Source organism: Haemaphysalis longicornis, unplaced genomic scaffold (genome assembly GCF_048455015.1).
Source record: "Haemaphysalis longicornis isolate Haplotype H1 unplaced genomic scaffold, Haemaphysalis longicornis Haplotype H1 scaffold_1, whole genome shotgun sequence".
In the NCBI taxonomy this organism is placed as follows: Eukaryota; Metazoa; Arthropoda; class Arachnida; order Ixodida; family Ixodidae; genus Haemaphysalis; species Haemaphysalis longicornis.
In genome coordinates this window covers 104,468,462-104,494,808 of record NW_027526203.1, presented here as the reverse complement: position 1 = coordinate 104,494,808, position 26,347 = coordinate 104,468,462, and the positions used below count along the sequence as shown (strand labels likewise).

The following is a 26,347-nucleotide window of genomic DNA, read 5'->3' as shown; positions in this document are numbered from 1 at the left end:
GCCCGTCTATCGGGACTCCGCTGGGCAGTCCTATTTTGTTCCGAGCATCACCTTCCTCTTCTTCGTCTGCCTGCCTTGGCAGGGATTCTGTGCTCACATATTTTCCATCGGCGGACTGGCCACCGCCCTTGACATATACCTCATCACATACGTAACTTTTGACGGGGCAAACTGTTTATGTATGCCGACACTTCTGTTATTATGGTGCTAGCACAGCTCTTCATTACTATTGAACAACAATATGCTGCGTGCACTTGTATCCAGGTCACACCCTGCTTCTCAGGTCTTCCGCGGAAATTCCCAAGTAAAAATAAAATGTTCAGCCAGGAGCTGTCATGGAACAGCATATGTCATGTCATAGAGCATCTGCTCTCGGGCCCTGTATGAATCCTTTAATGGATAATAGTTTCATTTGCAAGTTTTTTCAATATGGCTCGTGCTGTAGCTAGGGCATGGTGAACCGCGCTAGTGATTTGAAGCTATTTTATGTCTTTGTTAGACTGAACTGCCCACATGACCTTGTGAGTCATTTGCTTTGATTTCCAAGTGTAAAGGGGTCGTCAATACAAAATGCAAGCTTGGTTCTTTAAAAAGACCCCTTTCTCTAGATAACCATGATGCCAAGTTTGTCGCAACCTTCAAAGAAATAGTCGAGATATTAAAGAAAACATATGAACCAAGTGCAACTCGCTAGCCACTTTCCGGTGATTTCTCTACGACATCACAGAACGTTGGCTGTGCGATTGGTGGGCATGGCTGTGTGTCTGGAGTGGGGCTTTTAGTTTCATGTGATTGTATCACTTGAATGTGAATGAGCAGTTAACAAACTGGTAGCTTTGTTTTTAGCACTGGCTCAAAATATATCACTGTGGGGCAAAATTTGAATATTTTTCAATGTCTCGCATTTTCTCGGTTAAAAAGCGTCTTTCGGGCTGAATTGGAACTGTCTTTCGTGGCCGAAATGGACCTGGCTAAGTTACCAAGGGGCAAGGGCGTCCGCAGAACTTTTTGCAAGGGGGGGCATCCTTTAGCGGGGGGGGGGGGGGGGGGGGGGGGGGGGGGGGCGTGTGTACGGTTGGATAGCACCAAAAAGGCGCTATTTGTGGTTACAAAAATTACAAACAGAGAATTAGAACCAGACTTGGAGAATATACATTGGATTTTATTACCGAACAAAGAAATAGAGTTAAAGAAAATGCGAAAAGTTACTGTCACTTTGTAAAGAGAGTGGCCAGCCTCGCTGCGTGAGGGTTCTTGACTTACGCCAACTGATCGCCAGCACATAGCAAAATACGTTCACATACATACAACTGCACTCCGTCAATGTTCTTTGAATAGCAGCTGCAGACCCCTCGAGTTTTTCTGGGCAAATTGCGGGATGGCATGTGTGATGAAGTCTGTTGAAATGGCTCACACAATAAAGATACTAGTGGCCTCCCTCACTTTCAATGCAATAAAGGCGTACAAGCGTTTTGAGGGGCTGATTTACAGGTTTTGTTTCGGGGCTTGGGTTGTGCCGACATTTCGCAATTTCGAAGGAAAGGGTGTACAAGGTGATGGGTCGGGACGGGACATGGAGGAAAGAAAAGGTTCTCCTCCGTGGCCCGGGAGGATGTTACACTCTCCCTGTAGCGGTGAAGATTTTAAGCTAGATATAGCTGCAAATTTGTCCGAAAACTGATGTTCTTGCGCTAAGACTGCATAAATCTAGAGCTAAGAGAAAAAAAAAGTCAAGCCTTTCAGAATTGTTCGCTATCTTAAATAGCCAGCACAGGCAGTCTGTTTCACTGCCGTCACATGACCGGCAATGTCAGTCAGTGGGGCTCTTAGATTTACAGTCTCGGACTCACCGTGGAGAGTCCGCGGGTAGTCCGAGGATTCCCCGAAGCCATAGGTATGCATGGGAAAATCTAATGCCGGACTGCTTCTCAGGGAGTCGGTGGCGAGTCCGAGACTGTAAATCGAAGAGTCCCACCGTCTAAAGTGCAATGTTGACCGCAGTCCTGAAGGGCGTTCCATGCCGATACGCAGGACCTGAGTGTACTAATCATTTGAGTAGCATGGATTGCTGGGCAAGTTGGTACACGTGCATAATTAAAAAAAACTTTGGGCTAAAGGGCGGAACAAAGGAGATAACGTCGGCGTCGTTCTCTCTTCTCTTCCGCCCTTCAGGGCAAAGTTTTTTTAATTATGGGCCAACCAAGCTGTGCAGCTTTTTTGTAGTGCATAAAAATATCCAAATCTCCAAGGGGGGGCAGTTGCCCCCCCTTGCCCCTCCTTCCGGACGCCCATGCCAAGGGGCAGTTCTTTCAAATTAAACACAATTGTATTTTGTCTTCATGGACCTTCTAAGAGCACAGCAAGCTATAAGGAGAAAGGACTGCTTAACTTGCTCGTGGTTGGGATGGCGACATTTGTTTCAGATTCAGAGTACTCGGGGCCATTCAAGTGTGGCATTTTCATAATAGGGTGTGTTCAGATAAGGACAGCCAAAGTGGTGCCATGACCATTTTTTGTTTGAGATGAAACTTTAATATCGTGTAGAACATTGTACCTTCACCATGGAACTGGCATTACTTTAGTGAGAAACACCATCGTTGATTTAATAAAAAAATATTTAGAGCACGACCGGGCCGGGCTACTTTCCCCATTGCTTGGTGTGGCAACTTTGGGGGCCTGTAAAACAAAGCGAAGTTTTTTCCTAATTTTTTTAAACAAATATTTGCGAACTTTTCTGCTGGATTCGTGAAAATTGAATTTGCAATATTTATATTTTTTGAGAAAATATTTCTCAAACTTAGTAGCGAGAGCAATGGCGTGCAAAAGTGGCACTTCTAAAAAATTTTTTTTTACACATCACCCTCAAGGCTAAGCTGTCTAGTTTTTCAGATGTGTTTACGAGGGGCTGCTGAACACCTGATACTCTGCTAAATGCTCTACATTGAAAAATTATCAAAATACCGCTTCCTAAAATGCTACAAAAAATAAAAATTTGGAAAAAAGGCCCACCTTTTGACGTCATTTAAAAAAAATCATGTTTCCCAATTTTTGCAATACCTACACAAAATGGCACTCCATTCCTGAGTATTCTAAAAGCTAAACATTTGTTGTGTTATTTTTGTTCTAACTCGAAAAAATGACGTCACATTCAACTCATTTTTTTAATGTCCGATCAACAATTGAGTAGCAGTTCGCAGTGAAAAAAAAAAAAACAAATAATTATGGCTGATTTTTACAGTTTAGAAAAATAAAGCGCCTGCTATAAAGAAAACTGATCATAGTATTGATATTTACCCATTGTTGAACTTGTTAGTTACGGTAGGCATTAAAATAATTGTGAGGTTTCTGAGCTTGTTTCTCCCACCAGAGTAAGGCTACCATATTATTTCTTTATCGCCTTGCCCTAGCTGTGTCATAAACCCATATGTTTGATTTCTGACGCTGCTTAATCGCATATTATAGGTAATCTACCCCATTTATAAGCAAGTAACCTCGCTGCCGGCACAGAGAATATTTGACACGCGATCGTCATAGTCAAATGTGTATTGCCGTTCTACCTGGTACATGCGAAGTGCTAACTGCAAAACAACTTCGTCTTCCCAACTGTCCGTCTTTCAGGCTCCCGGGGATAATGAATAGATGTGCTTCTTGAACATTTTGTTTTTAGCTGTTGGAAAGATAAACTTTTATCCCACTACAAAATCTGCCAACCTTTACTTTGGACACTTCTAGGTTAAGGGAAAGGTGCAGCTTTCTAGTTTCAAGGATCTTCAAAGGATCTGCAAAGAATTGCGTCATGGCACCACTTGGGCTGTCGTTATCTGAACACACCCAATAAGGGCCCGGTTTCCGCTCTTCAGGGTATTGGGCATCAACCGTCCGTGTTGTGCAGTGTCGGAAGCAGCCCCAATGTGCGAGCGCAATAGAGCTGGTCGTCATTGCTGCTTCTGATGTCCCTCCACTCTGCAGATGCTGCAAGGAAGCGTCCTCACTCCTGGCTTTGAGAAGAGAGACTGTGTGCCGCCGTACTCGGAGTCTCTGAGACGCCTCAAGGCACGCCGAAGGGTGGGTTGTGCGTGGAGCTCTGGCTTGTCACGTTACGGCATCCGTAACCACTTGTTCTGAAAAATTACCATGAAATGGTTTACACAAGAGAGCAAGGCAGCTTCGATGAGGATAAAAACGGAAAAAGGCTCTTCCATTTTTTCCCTATTGATGGCTTCCTTTTCATTACTGTGAACTGCTGGCGATTTGTCTTGTCAGCCAAAGTATTGTTGTTCTTCTTCTAGACACCATGCTTCCTATGTCATCAGTTGTCATTAAATGAGAATAACGGGGCGTACAGAAATTTCAGGCACGGAAATAGTGATTAGTGGTTGGAAATCAAATCACATCGAGATAAATAAACCAATATAGAATTCAGCACTGAATTGTTTCAAATTGATGTGTTGGTTCCGAATCGTTGCACTCACACAAGAAAACCAGCTGCTTAGCGTGCTCTGGAGTCAATTTTTCTGATTGGTTTATGACAGTGTTTGATGCCATGAAAATGAAAAATAGTTTTTTATTAAGTACTTACCGTTACAGAAATGACTGTATACTATGGTCATTGTATGTAGCCAAGGGAGGTGTCGCTTTTTAGTTACAGTCTACGCCCGTTACAACGGACCCTCTGAATCCGGAAAAAAACGTCCGCTGTAGCCGGAGTATGCTGTATCTGACGAGGGGGCGGGAGGCGGAGGGGGGGGGTATGAGCCCTAAAGTGGGTACTTTGATCGACATTGCATATGCATAGTACATACACTTTGGTCTTTCTAAACCCCTGCAACACCTCTGCACAGTGTTCGCGCGAGGGCAAAGAATCGCGTAAACATCGTTTCCAAAGCGTAGCCCCGGCACTTGGAGAAGGCCTAGCGCATGTGGTCACGAGTGTAAAGACGCATGATAAGCTGAGCAAATAAAGCAAGAATATAACTAGGCGCAATTATTAACCGGCTATAAAACATCAGTCGTGGCCATCGACATTAGCTAGGCTTTTTTAAATCCCCTCACGATGAGGCAGGTTTTCCCGAAACCGTTCGGCAAAGAAATCGGATTGCTGCCCGACGTTCCCTCAAGGCAGCTCCCACATTTTTAGCGATTTTAGTCTGGTCGTTGAAACAGCTGTAAGGAAATAATCTGATGACGGTCAGCTGTAAAATCGAAAGTTAGACCAGTTGGACTGTGCACTTATGGGAACGATGCATGCGTGGCAATAATAAAAGGCGAACTTCACTGAACCCGAGTTTTTTATTACATAAAAAAACTGACGAGGGCAGACTCTCCTCCGAGTGCACCACTTCGAGTATTCGATAGCCCTGTTTTCAATCTCACCGGAGTCGCGTTTATCGGCAGCGGCCTTGTTCTTGACGGTAGAGCGGACTGTCTGCTTAGACAGGCCTGTACTTCTGGCAATGTAGGCCTGTTTTTCCCCACTAATGTTCAACAGCGTTAATTATGCTTAATTTATCCGACAGTGAAATCAGCTACCCTGCCGCTCATGCCGCTAGTTGCACAAAAAAGCCACTGGCACTGGCTTGGCTTGGCTGCGCCAATGACCCGGCTGCCAGCAATGTTGCCAGGCATAACAGTTTTCTTGCAAAAATAAACAAAGAAAAAGCACATCGGGTGCCGGCATCGCAGAAGTCCACTATAAACTTTCAGACGAAACAATTTTCGCCTAAAATTTAGTCTGTTGTAGCCGATAGTGTGCTCTAGCCGGGTCCGTGGTGAGCGGAGCGGACTCCCCGAAAGTCCGTTGTTGCCGGATCTGCTGTAACGAGCATAACTGTATCTTCAAAATTGCTATTTAAGCAAGTAAGCTCTGTACCTTCAGCCCCCCCTTTTCTACCTCATCCTTCCAACTTTTACTCGGCAGTTATTTTTGATTGCCCAAGCACCAGATTTTGATGTACAGTCGTAGATGCAAAGTGGGTTTTGCACTTTGCAGTCATACTTTGGAAATATACTAAGTATTCAAAAGCCAAATGCCATATATTTTGTTTGCAAATCCAATTATTCAAAGAGGCACCATTTCATTTGTATTCCAGTATTCACATTCCCTTACTGTGGACAAATTCAAGGAACCAAAGGCAAGAAACGAACTGCAATATATTCGATTTCAGTAATAACATTTGATTTGTATTCTGTATTCACGTATTCACACGCTGTTACTGTGAAAAGATTTGAATGGTTCAAATTGTGGTTGGAATGTTGTGTGTCTGTTGGCTTGAATAACATTTTTTGAGCTTCACTCATCACTCTGTTCCTGGAAAGTGGCCCCAGTGGCCTAGCCTAGTCTCTGACCGACTCGAATCAAGCCACAGTGCCATGCAGCAACACCTAGAGCCAGCCTTCTTGGACAAAACTGCTCTAGGCCTCAAGCTCTCTGACTACAACTGTCCTGTAAACAAGATTAAAAAAAAATCACATGACTATTATTATACTCCCTAATGCGAAATTTGTGCGCAGTGCGAACGGCGGTCTTCTCGGCCACGGCGCATAGCTGCTGCATTTCAGGAAGTCATCGCTTGATCAGTGAACACACGGAAGCCGCTACTCTGCTGTTACCTTGCAGCACTTCGCTGCTGCCGAGCATGTTGTTGAAAATCGTGTTTGAACCTCCCGCGTAGATGTAACGTGGTTTGGATGAGCCACAAACGGAGGAGGATTGTCCTATGAAAGTGTGAGGGGTAGGGTGCTCCTCGTCAGTGACTCTTGGCGAAAGTGTGAGGGGTTGGCAGTGAGACGTACTGAGTCGTTGCGGAACGCTGGGAGATGATGCCTTAGCAGCGCGTTCCCCCCCTCCCCCTCACCAGACGCTGCTCCTCCATTTTCTTTCTGCCTGGAGTGCCTCGTTTGCTCACTTGGTTGCACGGACACCCCCGCCTCCGCGAAACCCCTGTACCAGACGCCAAAGCGCTGCTCACTAAAATGAGCTTTATTTCTGCTAGAGAAAAAGGATCCCAGGCAGCAAGCTGGTTCAGAAGCCTGCTTGGTGAGGCGCACAGCCTTACATCAGAGTGAAATGGGCAGTTAGAGCAAGTACAAGCCTGACTATATGGGGAAATTGATAATAGAAAGAAACATTGCAAATAATTTAAACAAAAATCTGCAAAAGTGCAACATGGAGCATCACACAAATGGATTATAACAGGATTAGGTCACACATGAAGCAAAAAGAAATGGAACATAATTTAAGTGTGGCAAATCATAACGCTAATTAAGCCACCTTCTCTTACAGTGGCTTTAGCGGAACATGCACTATGCGCCTTGAATATCGGCAACACCACCACATGCTCTCTGGATTTTATTATGTCACTTCTTGTGCATTCAAGCAAAGGTTTCTGAACTTACGTTTGTTGTATGGCCACTTTTACACTGCCCTTCTTGTGCATTCAAGCAAGGGTTTCTGAACCTATGTTTGTTGTATGGCCACTTTTACACTGCCCTTCCTAATTGTTTGAATATTTAGACAATAAGTCGTTTGTGAAGTCAAGTCAGCTTAAAGTCTGCAAACACTGTGCAGTGTTTGTGGTGCAGTGTGGTAAGAGGGGCGCGTTGAAAAACAACGGAAAATGCACCTGCCACTTTGAGCACCTTGTCCAGTCATACAGTTAGTGAACATTTTAAGTAAAGAACGCCGATTTGAGCTTCCAAGCTGTGTCATCTTTGTTAATGTGGGCTTGCCTTGTTGGGAAGCAGTTTTTCCATTTTATGGAGGTGTGCAGCTTGTCTTTTTGAAGCAGTTGCTAAAAATAGAAGGCTGCCTGTGACGCGATCCGCTGCAGGTTGCTTATTTCCAGCGGAGCTTCTTTTCCCCCATCTCCTTGCTGCAGGAAGAGCGCAGCAAGACCAAAGGCCCCAACTGGTTCGGCCTGCCGGCGCCCGAGATGACGGAGGAGCTGAAGCGCGACCTGGAGGTTCTGCGCATGCGTCACGTGCTGGACCCCAAGCGCTTCTACAAGAAGAACGACCTCAAGGACCTGCCCAAGTACTTCCAGGTGGAGTGTGCTCCTCCTCCTCAGCAGGCTGTTGTCTCATCTTAAACTGAGCGTCTCGAATCAAGTCAGCTTTGAATTTTCTTTGAGGCTGGTGGTTGTAAAACGCTAAAAGCAGCAGCCATATTTGTCTAGGGCAGTTTTTTCGTGTGCAGGTTAACTGTCGTAAGGCATTGGTGGCATCGAAGAGCAGCTGGTCATAGATTTTACTACTGATGATTTTCTTGTTTGTTTGTTTTTGCTGCACATGCATTATTTTAAGTAAAGACGTTTGCAAACAGTACTTCATCAACCAAGAAGAGCAGGCTATATGGCTGCGCAGTCTGTCATATGAGCACTTAAAAAAAAGCACCCTGGTCATGTTGCTTTCATCTTTGTGCGTACCTGGGATGAAAAGATCTGCCTTTGACCAGTTGGAAAGAAAAAGCAACTGCTGGGGACAAGCACTTTGGTGAGCACAGAAGAAAACATGTGAATGTCAGGTTCAGCTGGGGTAGACGAACTTTCTCACTGGGCGGACTAAAATTGGTTCAAATTTAGTCCTGCGAACAGTGTCTGTGTTGTGTTCTCACAGAGGTGCAGAATCCGGCCCGATCCTAACATAGAACTCGCTGGTGACTCGATTCCTGTAAGAAAGGAACACAAGTTTTTTTGGGTGTGGTGTTGGACGAAAAAGTCACATTCGTCCCTCACATCGAACAACTCAAACAAAAATGCCTAACAATAATGAATATTCTGAAAGTGCTATCTCACCAATCATACGGCGCAGACAAACAACTCCTGCTTCACCTTTGGATTACGATTTGGACTACGAAAGTGTTGTGAATGGGTCAGTCGCCAAAACAGCGCTGAAAATGCTCGACCCAGTGCTGCACTTAGGGCTTTGCCTGTCGTGTGGCACATTCCGCACTAGTCCTGTCCATAGCCTTTATGCAGAGTGCGACAAAGGGTACTTAGTGCACTAGCAAACTTGTGTTGAACTCGTATATGCCTCTCAAATCTCATCAATGAATAGTCATCTCTTTAAACCTGTTTTTAATGATGCATCCACAACCCAGCTCTTTTTAAACCGCCCATCAATTTCTGTTCCCTTCTCACAGAGTGGGAGGGACAAAGTGACTCTTTATGAGGTCTCCTTTTTAGACACCTTCAAATCATCTCACTCTGATCATATAGCATCATAGCACCTTCGCCCTGTGTTATGTGACTTGTCCTTTTTGCAATTCAATAAAAACAGGACACCAAAAACTGGGATGTTGCAGCATTCCATGTACCGTATGAAGTGTTTACAAAACGCACTTGTTAATCAGGTAAACCCGTAGAGGATCAGTTCATTAGAAAGTTCAGCAAAATTACGTGCTTGCGGCGGCCGCCGCCTCTGAACGCATCCCCCGGTAAGCAGTGCTAGACATGTGCATATACCGTCCAAAGTCTAGACAGAACTTCTCAAAAATGGTTCATTGATACACACAGATGGCATGTACTTACGGACGGCGTTTAGGCAAAACCATCAAAGCCTTCTTCCTCCGACTTGCTGACAGATAATTCATTCATTTAGACCATAGAGCTGTGTCTCATAACGTGTGCTGACATCGCACAGTGCACAGGCACCTTTTCGAGCGCGGACCACGTACAGCCACTGTGTACCGAATTAATTCCATGCAAAAGTCGCACCGGTAGATAACAGGCACCAACGAAAATTTCAGAAAAAAACTGCGACTTATGCACCGGAAAATACGGTATCTGCAGGATAAATACGGGGCTGCAGAGTTTTTCAATGATGCGTCAAAAACTTTTACTGTGGTGTCTTGTGCTGCACACGGACCCAAATTTAATGCAGGTAGAACCATGAATGTAAAGACAAGTATTTTTACAGCAGAAGCATATGGCATGTTGTAAGTCATAGTTGAACATCATATTACTAAGTCAATCATTTATACTGATTCGCTGAGCGTCGTCTGTACATTGTCATCCATAAAGTCATCGAAAAACCGTGTTGTTAATCTTGTCTTCAAATAATTATGTTAGCCTATTCTTCCAACCTTCTGGGTGCCAGGTCACTCTGGTATCGGCAGAAATGAACTGGTGGATGAAATGGCCACCAGTGCTGCTTTCCGAAACACAGTAAACATAACAACACTACCTTACACAGACCTCAACAACTCCGTAAAACATGGCAAGCAGACTGGAGCGAACAGACAGACAACAAACTGCACATAATGAAACCACACTTGGGACAATACACTACTGACTCACACAACAGGCACATTGAAGTTACCTTGGCTAGGTTACGGATAGGCCACACACATGTCACACCCTCACACCTGCTCACTGGATCTCCAAGACCCCTGTGTAGCAGGTGTGGGGAGGGCCTATTCGTAATACACATCCTCGCTCAATGCAAGGCACTTGACATTACACGACGCAAACACTTCAGAGAACTTTACCGACAACATATTCCATTACATCCGTTGTACCTTTTAGGAGACGATGCCTTGTTTCTGCCAGAGGTTCACTTCTCACAGCTCATCTCGTGCCACCCATAGTTTTACACCAGTTACCTTATTTATCTTTTAGGCCCTCTTACTCTTCATCCTGGCCCTGTACACCAGCCGTGCTCGTTGTCCTTAACTGATTTCACTTCTGTTCTCTCTAACCAATTTCAGTAGTCACATCAGTTATCGAACCACTTTCTTGGTGCCCGAGTTTCCCTTGCACCATTAGCATCCAAACATCGTCGTCATCACGTTGTCGATCAGTGGCATCACTGGTGAGGGGAAAGAGCCGGCAACTGCCAGTGAGCGGCGGGGTAAACCACGTCTAGGGTGCTCTGGAATGAAATTTCTCCTTCACCGCGAGGGAAAGCCAACTTGCGGGGGCACATTTGCGACAGTTGATGTTCGAGATATCGGGAGTCTGGTATTTTTGTTCTATATAAGTGTAATTTCTGCTATATACTCTTATCGTAATTATACCATGTGCAGAAATAGTTCAGTGTAAGAAATAATTCGATTAAACGGGTTCGATATAAACGGGTTCGACTGCAATAGTTTGCAGCGTTTCTGTGGTGCCTTTCTGACAGTCACGCAGGAGGCAAAGGAAAATTGCTTTGCTGCTGAGTTTAGTATTTAGGTTATGGTTTTCGTGGTGAGTGCCTTTTTTCTCAACGTCTCTTCCGGACTGTTCTGTGGCACCAGGTTGGCACAGTGGTGGACTCTCCAGCAGACTTCTACCATGCAAGGGTGCCCAAAAAGGACCGCAAGCAGACCATGGTGGAAGAGCTCCTGGCTGATGCCGAGTTCAGGAGGTGAGTTTGGGGGGTGCTGGACGGCTGCCGTTTTGTGACCGAGTCGGGGGGGGGGGGAATTGGCGGCCTTGACAATTTTGCCTTTGCCTGTTGAGTACAATTGCGGCTGTCCTTAGGTCTCTCCATGGTGTGTGACTTGCGACTGCCCGAAAGCAGATCTGTATTTTTTTTTTCGAACTGTACAGAGCTATTCTGGACTGGTGAATTGAAGATACTGCTTGTTATAAATAGAAACAATACATTTCCTTCAATTTCCCAGTGCAATGCCTCCTTGTGTGTTTTGGTTCCACGTAACACAGCTACTGAAGGGTTGTTGTCCAAATCCTATTGGTTATTTAGTGCGTACTTCTAGGGTGCCTCGATGCCAGCGCCGCCATACAGGGTGGAGACACCCTTTGAACGATCCCGTGCCGTCGCTATTGGGTCAGTGCTCAACGCGCTGTTCTTTTCGTTTCCCACAAGACCCAGCAACGCGAAACAGATAAGATGATTCCAATTTCGCCAGTAAACTGTGTTTCAGCGATAATTACAGCGCGGTTTTGATACAGTGACCTACTGCGGTGGCTAGCGAGTGACCCAAAATGGCGGCGTCAATGCACACGTGTCCACCCTGTATGGCAGACGCGTAAATCGAGGCTCCCTACATGCTTCCTGTATGAGGCACCACCTGGGAAAGCTGCCTGTGTCGTCTCGACACTGTCCGAACTGGCTGGTGGAACCGGTTATTTTACGATCTGTGTAGAAGCTGCACACGGCGTTAAGGGGCGACGCGGCTTTCAACTTCGGAAAAATGACCAAAACATATTTTTTTTTTTAAAGCCACATATTCGGCTTCTATGTTTTCTATTCTGTGCGTTTGCAAAGTTTTTCTGCCGAAAACCATCGCAAAGTGGCATAAACATTACTTTTGCCAGCTGCGGTGATAAAATATCAGCACAAAAGGGTGAAAAAAACAGCAATTTTTGAAGTGCTGTATCTCCGCAACAGTGGCACCGGGCGCGGCCATTTTGGCATTGTTGGATCGGCCGAGCGATCCTCTTTCCTGTTCCTGTCGTCTTTTTTATCTTCGTTCATTCACAAACACACGAATGCCAGAAAAAAAAAAAGACGCACAATTGAAGCCAGAAATAGATGCTGAAGCGCGATTAGCCCTCCTGATTGGGCATCGCTGGGGCAACGCAAGATGGCGGCCGCCTGAACTGCGTAGTGTGCGTTTCCGAGTTCACTTTCACTGCTTCGCTCGGCCAAGTTTCTGTGCAATCATTTTATCTGCTGTGGTATTCAACACGGAAGTTATTGCGATGGGAATGCCTGAGATCATGAGCCAGATTTCGGGAAGTTGCGTGGCTCAAAAGGCGGAAGTCATCGAACGCTTCATGACGCACGTGATTTTACCCCGGAGGGTGAAACGTGGTGTGCGTGCTTTGTGATAGCGGTTCGCAGAGGGAACTTTTAGTCTGGTTTGCAATGTTTATATACGCTTAGTTATTGCTATGTTTGACAGTAAAAAGCTTGCTAGCCTTGGGAAAGAAACGATCGACGCGTGGCGTGCACAGCATCGCCGCGGCGCGTGGGGCATGGCCTGATTGCGCTACATACCGGTTACGATTGAGCGCGAGTAGTAATAATTAATGCCTGCGACATCAGATCTGATGTTAATACTGACTTCGCCATGTAGACTACAGTATTTCAAATCACAATATGTTGTGATAAACGTGCGCCTGAAATAGAGGGCTGTGCGCCAAGCACAAGAGTTGGATGTTTGCGGTGGATCTTTTATTGGATGATGCGAATTAGTCAAACTTGTCAGTGAGTAACTGTTGTCGGCATTAAAAATGTACCGTACCCGCAGCATTTTCCAGATTAAAAGAAATAGTGTCAGTGCATACATATATAGTGGTGCCCTGTGCATATTGGCTGTGCTGGGCAAAATATTTGCTGGCTTGAATTGCAAGAGTATCAAAAAGAAATGTTATTAAAAAGAATATTAGAAAGAAAGAAAAGGGTATTAAAAAGAATATTAAAAAGTTGGAGCTATGCTCAATAGTATACCAAGCTTTCAAGTAGCTCATTTGTATCCTTGTGATGCTTTGGATAAAAACCATTGAACACCTGCATGTATGAGTACAAGTCGCTGCTGCAGGCAAGGTTATAGAACAAAATAAAACAAAAAAATCTGAAACCAATTTTTAGTATTTATGTCAAAGAAAAAAAAAAGCCTCACTCCTTGCCCTTGTTAAAACTGCATAGAGAAGTTGCCAATAGCAGCATGAACAACCAGCTATCCTACAGTAAAAATTGTTCTGTGCTGGGCATAAGCCCTGTTGCCTAGAAGCCTGCACAAAAGGACCTTCAGAAAGCCAATAACGCATCCCATGTGCACCAAATCAAAGGGCAGAGACCCCAAGGGTCATCTGCTATCAAGGTCAGCAAATACACTTGAACCTCATTATAACGTAACGGGATATAATGAAATAATGGATCTAACGAAGTAAATGAGATTCCCCATGAAATCCCCATAGACATACATGTATTTTAAACTTCGTTTTAACGAAAAAAAAGGACCTCCCAATGGATATAACAAACCGAATTGGTCTCCGCAGGGGGAAAAAATGCATATTTTACGCCGACAATATCAGTTTTCGCCGCATTGGCAGCCGCGCGGCGTGGCAATTCAAATCTCCTGCCTCCCAACAGCAGCCGCGCTGCGTCACAACAATCTCGGAGGCGACGCTTTCCGTGGAGCCGCCGGCGAGCGGCCGCACCAACCTCCTCGTTCTCCCAGCTGCATGCCCAGCGATAGCCCAGCTTGGTGGAGTGGGGCAAGCGGGGCCATGTGACAGTGGTGGGAGGAGACACAAGGCGGTGGCACAGCTCGTTGCCCGTCTCCACATCTCTCTCTTCTCTTACCGCCTGCGGTCGTGTGGAATGTTGTGTTCGCGTTTTTCCTTGTCCGCCACGTGCTATCAACAATGGACTTCGGCCGCTGCCGCCGTGCCCTTTCTGCCCTCGTACGTCCACGTCGCCATCCATAACGGCATGGATCAAGAATCTGGGAAGCGAAAGAGTCCGGCACGAAGAAGTCTCGGGTGGCACAAGATTTTGGCATCGCCCGCAGCACGTTGTCGACCATTCTGGCTAGCCGTGAAGCGATCACAAGTGCTGTTACCAGTGGGATGAAAGGAAGCAGAAAGAAGCTGTGAACTGCGGTGTTCCAACCAGTTGAAGATGCCGCATTCAAATGGTTTTTGAATGCCAGAGCTACGAACATCACAGTAAGTGGCGAGATTTTGCTAAGGAAGGCAAGAGATTTCGCCTGCATAATGGGATATGACAGTTTTGTTGCCAGTGCTGGCTGGCTGCAACGGTTTAAAAAACGGCACGATATTGTCAGAATAACTGTAGTCGGCGAATCTCGATCCGTTGACGAAGAGTCTGCGGCGGCATGGGTGAAGGAAAGTGTCGGCCCTTTGCGGGGAAAATATTCCACTAGGGAAATTTTTATGCTGACAAGACTGGGCTTTTTTTTTTTTTTTTTTCTGAATGTTTTCCAACAAAACTCTTGCGCTCAAAGGTCAGATGTGCCATGGCAGGAAGCGCAGCAAACAAAGAATTACTGCGCTTCTTTGTGCCAACATGGAAGGCTCCGAGAAGCTACTGGCGCTTGGTGTGGGCAAAAGCGCATCGCCTCCATGTTTTAAGGGAAAGCGGAAGCTGAAAGTGCAGTATGTTTCAAACCGTAAGTCTTGGATGACGCGCGATATTCTTGTGGAATTGCTGTGGAACTGGGACGATGAGCTGCAAGAGCAGAACCACAGGGTGTGCCTTCTCCTCGACAATTGCACAGCGCACCACACAAGTGTTGCGCTACGTCACATTGAACTTTGTTTCCTGCCACCCAACTGTACGTCGGTGGTTCAGCCGCTTGACCAAGGAATCATCATGTCGTTTAAGGCAAGGTACTGCAAACGCCTGAGTGATCGCATACTTCTTAATATGAATTTGCAAGGAGAAACCAAAGTCGACCTGTTCATGACCATCGAGATATTGCAAGCCGCGTGGATGAGTGTTTTCACAAACACGATTGCAAACTGCTTCCGACGTGCCTTTTTAGACGAAGGGGCTACATGCGACTCTGTTAGCGCCGAATGTGGTGCCGTCGTTGCTGCGGAAGACAGTGAGGCTGAGGATGTTGAAGCTTCATGGAAGACGCTCAATGACGCCGGTGTCATTGCAAACAGTGAGTCCTCCTTCGATTACGTGAACGCCGACGCCAATGCGGTGACTACCGAAGAACCGACCGATGACAGCATCGTGGCTAGCGGACGCAAGCGATGACGAAGACGCCATGAGCGCCGATTCCCGCATGTTCACCGTGCCTACGTTGTCACAGGCGCTCGATGCTGTTGACATGCTGCAGCGTTTTTTCGGTGCTAAGGATGACGGCGAAAACAGCAGGAAGGCGGTGGCCATTGCTGAAAAAAAGGTGTTTTGCTTGCGTCATCCGAAGCAGAAGACTATTGTAGACTTTTTTTCCCGAAGCGCTAGCGGACAATAAAATAGCGTGAGTACTGAGTAAGCCAAGTATTTGTCTTGTAATCAAATTTCTTTGCATTTGAGGTTGCGTAGCGATCGGGCTAGCCACACGGCCATCTTTTCTCTGCATGCTTAAAGGTTAAGCGCCCCAATGGACATACGTGGCGCCAAACGGCAGTGCTCCCACTCCTGCGCCAATTTGCGCAAAATGAGGTATCCTGTGCCATCCTGATAAAAAAAACACAATTTTGCAAGCAAGTGCGCCAACGTGCGCCAAAATTTGTGTTGCGCAAATCGCGTGCAGCCTGTTACAAGCTCTACTTCACAGTGGTCTCTAGACATGTATAACTAATTTGGCTTGATAACTTAACTCCCCAGCACCCGTCATCGTGTTGGTCGCGCTGAGTTAGGTTGGCGCCGTCACTGTACCGCCGATACAGTGTTTTCGTCTAGCAAGTCATTGCAGCGCTGGCATACCGCGGTTAAAAACTTTCCTTCTTGCTGTAGTTTCTAATGGTTCCTGCTATAAAAATATGTAGTTTTAGGTGGCGTTTATTGCCGGCCCTCTCCACTCCGAGAGCCAGCGGGAGCGCCGTTTCGCTGCATGCGTAACGCGCTCGGCTGCAAGCTCCCACTTTGCTTGTTGGACTCGCAGAGTGGACCGTCGCAAGTGAAGCGGGCCGTGGAAAACGGCCAGTCTCTCTAAAGCATGAACCTCATGGAGCGTTTTCTGCTCGAGAAAACGCGCTGCGCACGCCACAGGCGCGCTGACGCTGCCACGTAACCACCCGCACGCTGCGCGCGGCACGGCAACATGGCGGCGGCTTCGGCCGTGAAGTGGTGTGGGGAGCTCGAGCGACCACTTTTAAGCGCTCTCTAAAATACCGCTCAAGGCACACACAAAGTTGCTTGTGCAGTGAAGGAGCCTATAATGGGCGAAATCGGTACTATAAAACATCATCCGCGTCGCTAGTGAAAGCGTCCATGCAATACCTGCCAGGGTGGTAAGCCTAAACACCTCCGGCAGAGCCAGCCGGCTGTGACCGGGCTGTCTCGAGCGCTTTAAAACCGCCGCCATCAGGTGCGCGCCTCCCCATTGGCGCAAGTCGCCAGGCTCCTCCCACTGCCGCGCGCGATGCGCGTCATTTTCTGGGCGAGGCAGAAGCTGCCGCGTGCATGGAATCGTCGACGCGGGTGTGAAAAAATCGCACACGCACGAATCGCACGCAAAAATGCTCCATGCGCATTTCTCGTGCCCATTTCCAGCTAGCGTGGAAATGCGCACGAGGACTGATAGCAAGTGCCTGCATCTAATAAAATGAAAAAGTAAAACACGAGGGCTTGCCTCAACAATTAAGAACTAGAAAAGAGGCGCGAGAGACAGGTTTTTTTTGCTACGCAGGTTTGTCAAAGCTTTTCAATATTCATTATTGTGTTGCATGTTGCCTTTTATCTGCACCAGAAAGGAACTAAATACCTTGCAAATTATCTTTTGTTGCATTTTTGCTATTGCGTGGACACTTCGGGGATTTAATTGCATCAAACTTCTGGCGACTTCTAGCAACTGTTTCAAAATAAGTGGAAAAAAATCCCATTGCCCCAGGGATGTGGGATCTTTCCTCCCTATCCCCCCCCACCCTACACCAGCAGGCGTTCCAGTGTCCGCCCCCTAGGCGATACAATTTACGCCTGTTGGTGGATCTTTCTTTTCCAATGAACAATAAATACATACAGTGGGATATAAATAGCCAAATATGGCTACTTTCCCTTGTGGTTGGCAGAAATTTTTATTTGCTATTTGGCTATTCTTGGGCTATTGGGAGAGCTGACTGTGAAAGCTATTTTAGATGCAAAGCATCTCTTGCTCTCGGCTCTGTTGTCCGTCCGTCCGTCCGTCGTCCGTCCGCACCTTTCCCCCTCTCCCCACCAGCTGTGTGATAGCATGCGTGCTTCTCCTCTCCCTCTCTCCACGCCAGCTGTGCGATAGCGCGCGCGCTGCTCCTCCTCTCCCCATCTCCACGCCAGCTGTGCGATAGCGCGCGCGCTGTTCATCACTGCAGCTGCGCGATAAGTGCACATGCGCGTCTCCTCTCTCATCTCCTCCTTCCACTCCATCTTTTCTATATAATAAACCCGGTCCACACGCCGCTCCCTCAGTTGCTGCTTCGATTGAGTCACGCTGCGCCGTCCGGAGTTCCGTCATTTTCCGTTATTTGGATACCCAATCTCGTGAACGTTTCAGAACCTCCGAGATGCTTTGCGTCAACTCAGGGTTCCTTCGCGGGAAGGTGGTGTCATTTTTAATGCATGTTTAAGCCTGCCAACTATGATGCGTTTTCAGTGACACCTTGAAAAAGTCTTCCCCTAGTAAGGAAAAGAAGACCATCATTCTTCAGCTGTGCCGTCCATTTTTGATCGCATGTGTGACAAGCACCTTGAAGCACATTCCATGGCGACCTCCACATCAATTACTGGACGATACTGGTCAATTTTTAGTGTTGAGAGATCCTTTGGACACATCCAGCAGTTGATGTTTAGTTGCTCCAAGGTGCTCCAAAACTGGCATTCAGGTGCTCCAAATTGCTCCAAAATTAATAATTTGCTGATACAAAAATTGCTCCAAATCACCGTTCATCAGTGGCACCACTGTAACGGCGATAATTGGTATAACGAAGTAATTATGACTCCCCCTTTAACTTCGTTGTAACGAGGCTCGAGTGTACAATATTGCTCATCCACTTCGTGAAATGTTAACAGCTCCAGCAACTTCAGGAGCCGTTTTGGAAAGCATATTTTGAGCCTCCTGCTGGGTTCTTGACAAGGGTAGCGCGGGAATGTCTGGACACATTTTGACCCCGTTTGTGTCGCTTCGATCCTTGGGAGTGTGCTTGATGTCGTGACAGTTTTAGATTGTTCATTTATGCTCATAATTTTTAATGCCAAGGCAAATAGCCCACCAGAAGTTGTAGTGAAATCTGGAACAGTGAATATGAAGCTGCATATAAAATAAACGAAGTGATTAAAAAAATTTTTGGGACTGTCACGACATAACATGTAAGCCTTCGTAGGAAAAAAAAACACTCATATATTAATATCTTGGTAAAACTTCATGTTTTTCTAATTAATGCCATTTCCAATGTGCCTACCAAATTTCATTGCTCTAAGCCAAAAAACAAACGTTCACATTGAAAGCCACCTCCCTGTTTAAAGACCTACTGCAGCGAAATTTCTCCTTGGTCAGATTTTTTCGGAACGCGCAGTAGGTACCACTGAAGAAACTGGGACGCGAGTGGTAGCTCTGTGAAAATACTAAGCTAATCAGTTGCAAGTTTTTGAAGTTGCTCCGTAGCAGGTTAGACATCTTAGCCAGCCCGGTCCTCCGGTCGACCAGGTGGCCAGAGAACCAGCCGAGCTCCATTCCACTTGCTTGTCCCAGTGCAACCATGCATGCACACTTAGATTGCGCGCACACTTCCCCCAAACTGCCCGGAGGGCTAAACTTGCTTGTGCTTCTCTCTCAGCCAGCTCTGACGTCACTTCCGACGTTGTAAGGGCCACAAGCTTTGTTGTGTTGTTGCACGCCACTTCATTTGCTCATGATGTGAGAGGCGGCTTCCTATCGGATAAGCACCGTGTTCCTGTAGCGACACCTTGGGTCACGGCAACTCGCTGTCTCCTGAGGTGTGAGAAGGGAAAGGGCGCTTGTGACTGTGATGGGATCTGTGCAACGTCTGATATGGGTGTGGAAACAAAAAGGCATCTTATTTCTTCTTTTCCGTGGCCAATTTGGAGAGGAGAGGGAATGCATTTAGCACTAAATGGCTAATTGACTTTCCTTTTCGCTAATTGACTTTCCTTTTTGTTTTGTATGATGCGTGATTGAGTGGGTGGGTGAAGAAGAGGGGAGACCCCAAAACGATGCTTTTCCTGCTTTCGTCGATTGGCAGCAGCATCTCTTGGCACATCAGTCAGCTTATCGAGTCTAATTAAATGGAGTTTGCGTTTAACTTGACAGAATGGTTATTCTTCGATGCCACTCATTTCGGAAGCAAAGTTGCATGCTGTCCTTGTGGCCTCTTGAAACGGTGAAACTAACGCTCTTTTCGAATTTGGCATCCAAACTTGAGCCCCCCTCTTTGCACACCCCTGTGCATGGGTGTCCCTAAGAAGTTGTTCCGTGTTACAGCAAGCATTCGAAGTTCGTGCAGATTGTCAGCATAGAAGCAGTTCTGTCAATATGTAGACGGGGGCAGAAGTCTGTGCTCTTACGTGAGAATGCATGCCATGCCACAACAAGTGAGCACTTCAGAATAGCTTTCGAATTGCAGCCCTCGCATTAGCGCCACAATTGACAATCTTGCACAAACTGTCTTTCTTAGGGAACTAAAAGTAAGTATTGCTTCTTGCACGCAATACTTATAACCATTTCATTAGATAAGCAAGTAAGTATTGCTTCTTATGCCACTTACCTAATAACCATTCAATTGCCATATTTATTAATGGTGACATTTTTCAAGTAATATTTTTATTCATTCATCGTTAAGTAGCGCTTGAAGCAGGACAAAAGCAGAGAAGACACACATGACGGCGCTAACTCGGAACTGTTTTTATTACGCATAAACACAAATATAAACTCGTAATGAACACTTGCCAAGGTCGACCCCTTGATAGTGCGATTTGATAAACACACGATTACAATTGTTGCAGGAATGCGGAGTGATAAACACTAGATTACAATGTTCACATTCAACAAACAACCCACAAAACACCCAAGTTTATGCATTCGATAAGAAAACAAATTCTTTTTCATGTAATGCCATGGACGCGTGGCTGACACACTTTTCATCATTCTTTCTTATATAGAAAGCTTCAATTATTTCTCGTGTCAATTGGTGATTATTCCGCCACAGGCTTTCTATATAACCCGCTGCGGTGGCTCAGTGGCTATGGCGTTGCGCTGCTGAGCACGAGGTCATGAGTTCAATTCCCAGCCGCGGCGGCCACTTTTCTGATGGAGGCGAAAAGCAAGAATGCCCGTGTGTACGAGATTTCGGCGCACGTTAAAGATCCCCTGGTGGTCAAAATTAATCCGGAGCCCTCCACTACGGCACGCCTCATCACCTGCGTTGCGTCGGCGCGTTAAACCTTACAATCAATACAAAGCTTTCTATATAAGAAAAAAAAGTGTGTCAGCCACGCGTCCGTGGCATTACCGTAATTACCCGATTCTAACGCGCACTTTTTTTCCGGAAAAATAGGTCGGAAAATCGCATGCGCGTTAGAATCGAATACGAAACCAAAACTGCCGATACAACGGACATTTCGTCCCGCCCATCGCCATCTCTAGATGGCGCCAAAGCTTGTCGCAACGATTTTTCGGATGCAGAAAGCATAGGCGCCTAGGCTTTTCAATCGGCGTTCACACAAACCGTCAAATCGTTCCACTTGCGCGCTCGATAACAGCAGTGGCAGCAGCGGCTCTCACGCGTTCAAAATGTGCGGTCGGCTGAAGCGTGCGCCTCTGGAGAAGGTCGCGGGATGGGCGTGCCAGGCGTGGACAACGATCCCATCGACCATGGTTGAACGTCCGTTATGAAGTGTGGCATCGCGAACGCGCTTGATGCCACCAAGGACGAGATGTTGTGGTCAGCGGAGAGCGACGAGGAGTGAGATGAGTGACATTACTTCGAGAAATAAATCGCCAGTTTCTCTCGCATTCGTTTTTCTTGCTCACAAAGTTCCGTGCGCGTTACAATCGGAGGTGCAAGTTTTTTCGGTTTTTCTTGCCGGGAAAATTGGGTGCGCGTTAGAATCGGGGGCGCGTTAGAATCGGGTAATTACGGTACATGAAAAAGAATTTTTTCTTTTAGGTGTTCTGTGGATTGTTTGTTGAATGTGAACATTGTAATCTAGTGTTTATTGCTACGCATTCCTATAACCATTGTAATGTTGTGTTTATCTAACCGCTCCATTGAGAAGTCGACCTGGGCAAGGGTTCATTCTGAGTATATATTTATGCTTATGCGTAATAAAAACAGTTGCAAGTAAGTGCTACTTAATGATGTATCAACACCAACTAGCCCAACTGTTGATTTTACTGAACTGTTTTGTTTGCCTTGCGGTGCCCGAACAACAAAACTCTCTAGAAAGCAGTCAATAAAACTTTGTTATGTCAAATTGGATGTCAAATTGTTCTTAGCAGAATCTTACTCCACCTGAGGATTTCCCCTAAACTGTTAATCCAAAAATTACTTTCATCACTAATGTAGCTGCATAACTTTCCCCTGATAATTACATATCTGACCAATAGTGCGTATAGTAATAAAGGGAACGAAAAACAGTGTTCTCATCGTGCCATCACCTTTGAAGAGAGGCCAGTCAACTTGCGTCCTAATTGTAAAGCTCATTTGCCACGGGTTGGCTTTCCCTCGTGACATGCTTTCGGCAATACAGCAGCCGCCTGCAGAAGTGATGGGGAAAACTTTGAGGCGAATTTGCAACTCTGATTCTCCTGCTCTAATTGGCTCATGCTGGGGCTGCAACAGCTGATTCAGGGAACACAATTTGGGGATGGTGGCATGAGGGATAATCTAGCAGACGGAATAAGGTTTTGCACAACTCTGCAGTATCTTCGGGAGGTGGATATGTAATCGTGGGTGGTGCAGGGGCGGAACAGCTGCGCCATTTGTGCCATTGAGCGCCAAACTTGTTTGCCTGTGCCAAACCGCCCCTGTTGCACTAAACTCGTTTATCAGCGCCATCCTGTGCCGCAGCACCTGAATTGAGCCGCGAGATACGACCGCCATGATGCGCAGTGCCCGAAAACTTGGCTGAAGCATCGTGTTTTCGGTTTCAGCGAGGCGTTTGTGGTTTCGATTTCATCGAGGCTATGGCTATGGAACTTGGGTTCGGCTTAGCCGTAAGGCCGCAGACACTACGCGCCATCTGTTTGCATTTCTCTGTGTTGCATTCTTGCGGTTGTGTTTGCCGGTGTCGGCCGGTGCGCCACACTCGTGAAAAATGACCAAAAGCGAAATGTTTTTGTGTCTCATCGGAAATACCTAGATTGTGGGATAAATGAGGGGTTCCTCGGGGACCTTGCCAGCACTCTGGGGTAGGCCCCCACGCTAGCTCCCGGCGTGTCAACCACGCGGGCTCCCATGCCTACGGCAGCCCAGCGAGGTTCGCCGATACGAGAACACAGTAGACAGTAGTGCCGAAGCACAGCCGTTTATTTGGGGAATCCCAAAGCATGCGAGCACAAGGCTCGACGGCGTTCACGAATCACGCCGTCCGGGTCGTGACCGCGAACGGGAGGCAGGCACTCACGGCGCGCGACAAACAAAGCTCCCACCTGTGATGCATGTATCCACCACCGCCGCGTTCCGCCGATCTCGCCCCGACCGGGTCTCCGACGAGACTCTCAGTCTCCGACTCTCGTGCCACACGCACCACACGCTCACGCCGCCCGCGCCCGCGCGCCTATCCCCGCACACATCGGTGGCGCCATCGGAGCGCCGGACCGGTTGCAGCGCACAAGCGTCTCTCCCGAAGCGCGCGCTGGCTCGGGATCGCAGGTCGCGGTTCTCCACGATTCCCACAAGATAGAGTAATATCTGCATGAAACGTTGTAGTTTATTGGAGGTGAACATCAATTTAGTCACCCATTTTTGGCGATACTAGCTTTGCTGCCTGAAACTTTTCGTTGCTCCATGTATTGAACAAACAGGGTCTTGGATGCTTTGCCCTCGTTTGTTAATATGGTGCGCTTTTGTTTTGAGGTAATTACTGATTTTCGCCACTGAACTTGAAACGGAGATGAATTTGAAACCTGAAATGAACTGTGAATCGGAGGGAAGGCTGGTTGCCTTTCGCCTTCCCTCCGTTTTTCTGCATTCAGAAGAGATTAAAGAAACTTCCGTTGAATTCAATTCAACTTGGGGGTTAGCTCTGCTTAGTAGAACAGGGTCCAACATTAATCGGGCCTTCTGGCACGCTCTAGTTACGTAGTCTGCGGCTTAACTTCGACTCTCGCAACCCTGTGGAGGGCAAAGACAAAGCTATGTTCTGCTTTGCACACACTGAAACCGCTGTTTGATAGAAAAAATGCCAGCAAACACCTTGTTTTACGGGACGCCGCCGTGGGGTCGCATTAACACTGCTGTTAGCGGACACGAAGTGAGGCGTGTTATCTGATTCTCTTTCGAACGGTAATAACGCGGCGCGCTCGCTGGGGCCGAAGGTAGATTACTCCGCATTTTGTAAACCTCTAGATACAGTACAAGAACTGCGTCCGTAGTTCAGAGTAGGTTGTAGTGCATGGTAGAACGTCTAAGGTAGTAGACAGATAACAGGTACTTGGCTGGGGACTTGCACAGCGGCCTGCAGGGAGATTAGCGGGGCACCCTAATGCTGTGAAGTGGTGTTACATCGGCTCCAAATGGCATTTCTGGCTGCTGCAAACCTGCTCCAAAAATGCCTTTCTGGCTGCTCCAAGCCTGCTACAAAAGGCACTCTTGCCTGCTCCCAGGACTGCTCCCAAACCCATGGACCCTGCTCCACCCCTGGTGGTGCCACAGCTCTATCTGCCAGGTTCATCTGCAGCTTGATGTATAAACACAATAGGCGGGAAGCATCACACGTGACCCTTGATTGGTAGGAACTGAAAGGCCAACAGCCGTAGGGAGATTTTTGTTGCACAGGGCTTTTGTTGCACATAGCACAGGGCTTCCATTTTATTGGCCCTCACACAGGTGCATGTGAGGTTTTTTGTTAACTTCATGAATGCAAAATACCGTATCTTTGCGATTTTAAACACCCCCTGATTCTAAGCACCCTCTCCTACTTTCAGAAAAAAATTTTGGAACAAAAAGTCTGCGTACAAATCTTAGCACCCCCTTTTCTAAGCAGCCATCGCAAGGTGGATTTCCAGCGCGTGTTAGCGGTCCAAGTTGATGTTGTGACCACGTCATTTATGGCATGTTCAGTCACAAACCACTTCGACGGAACAGATGGCGACCTGCTGTGGGATGCAGAGAGCGGCGGCTGAAACAGCATACTGGACTCGAGCGGTAGTATGAGTGGCAGAGCACATCAAAGCAGTGCATTCGCTGTCTGTGCAAATTTTTCTCTCGAGTGTTTGCCAGAGGAAACATTATTGTATTCCATACGCCCATCTCGTTGAGACACTGCCGAAAGAAAATGTGTGTGTGTGTCAATGGGGTGTAATTTATTTTGAAATCTAAGCACCCCCCTCACTTTGGCCATCACGATTGTGGAAGTAAAAGGGGGTGCTTGGAATCGAGTAACTACAGCATCAGCACCTGCTCCTACTTATTCCTGTACCATCCTGCAAAAGCTATGCAAAAGGGGGAGGGCTCACCCTGATTGCGAGGAGAGCACCCATCTCGTTCAAAGGGCTAGCTCACTGGTTGTACACAATGGCTGTTTGTGCACACTAGGTCGTGGACTGTGCAGTGGTGGTGCTACTCATGGACTGAAAATTTTGGGAGGATCAGGCACAGGGACGCCGGTTACAATATGGACTTTACAGCACCGCATGCTTACACGTGACAAAACACTACAAGACTCTTTTCTTTTTATTCTTGCAGATACAACAAGAAGAAATACAACGAAGCGATGGCAAGGCAGCAAAGGGTCTCAAAGAAGGCCACAAAGCATATGAAGCGCCTAAAAAGGCACAAAAAATAAAATTGATCGTGTAGCTTGTAGCAGGGTTGTGGACTGGTTTAAACAGTGCCCCCACTGCTATGTTACATTTTCCTTGCCCTCTTCTTGGTTTTTCTTCCTTGTCCGCACTATTTTGCCTACACCCCACATTTTGTGTGGGTGGGAAATGCCATCTTGTCATCAAAATGCCTGAATGCTGTGCATTTATGTGCTGCAGAAATCAGGAAAATATTAGTACATAATACCTTTGCAGAAACGACACGTGCTGTGCCAGACAAAGTCGTCATTGCAATGCATCGGCTGGAAAAACTTCACTCTAAAGGGGACCCCCATTCTATTTTTGTTCTGGCGGCTTCAGTGTCGCTAGGATAGGACGAGCTGTTTTTATGAAAGTCGTAACCTTGCAACTGACATACTACTGGTAGAAAAGTAGCTCTTTGACGTGGTTACTTGTGACTGGTGATGTAGTGAAAGACACTGACTGGGTCAAAATCAACATAACAAGGCCAACTCATTTTTTTAAGAAGAAGAAATGCTAAAGTTTGAGTAATCACAGTAAAGCCTCGTTACAATAGACACTTGGTTATAACAGACATTTGAACGAAAATGGTTTGGTTGGTTTTCCTGTGTTCGTCATGTTAGCAACATCGCATACAAGAGACCTCGGGTACAATAGACACGTTTCCTGGGTCCCTTGAGTGTCTCTTGTAATGAGGCTTTATTGTATTGTGCATTCTTTGTGGTCCATTTTACTTCACTCTAGTTCAAGCCTCAA

At 46.7% G+C, this 26,347-nt stretch overlaps 1 protein-coding gene across 2 annotated transcripts in view; it reads left to right on the top strand.

The window, feature by feature from the left end:
• Positions 1-25,676, top strand: part of LOC144178546 (deoxynucleotidyltransferase terminal-interacting protein 2) — a 33,356-nt gene extending 7,680 nt beyond the window's left edge. For both annotated transcript variants that reach the window (XM_077706494.1, XM_077706486.1), the window contains exons 4-7: positions 3,970-4,065; positions 7,878-8,042; positions 11,237-11,346; positions 25,494-25,676. In XM_077706494.1, coding sequence (XP_077562620.1) covers positions 3,970-4,065; positions 7,878-8,042; positions 11,237-11,346; positions 25,494-25,593 — 471 coding nt within the window. In that variant the 3' untranslated portion in view covers positions 25,594-25,676. The remainder of the gene's footprint in view (positions 1-3,969; positions 4,066-7,877; positions 8,043-11,236; positions 11,347-25,493) is intronic.
• Positions 25,677-26,347: the final 671 nt, after the last annotated feature.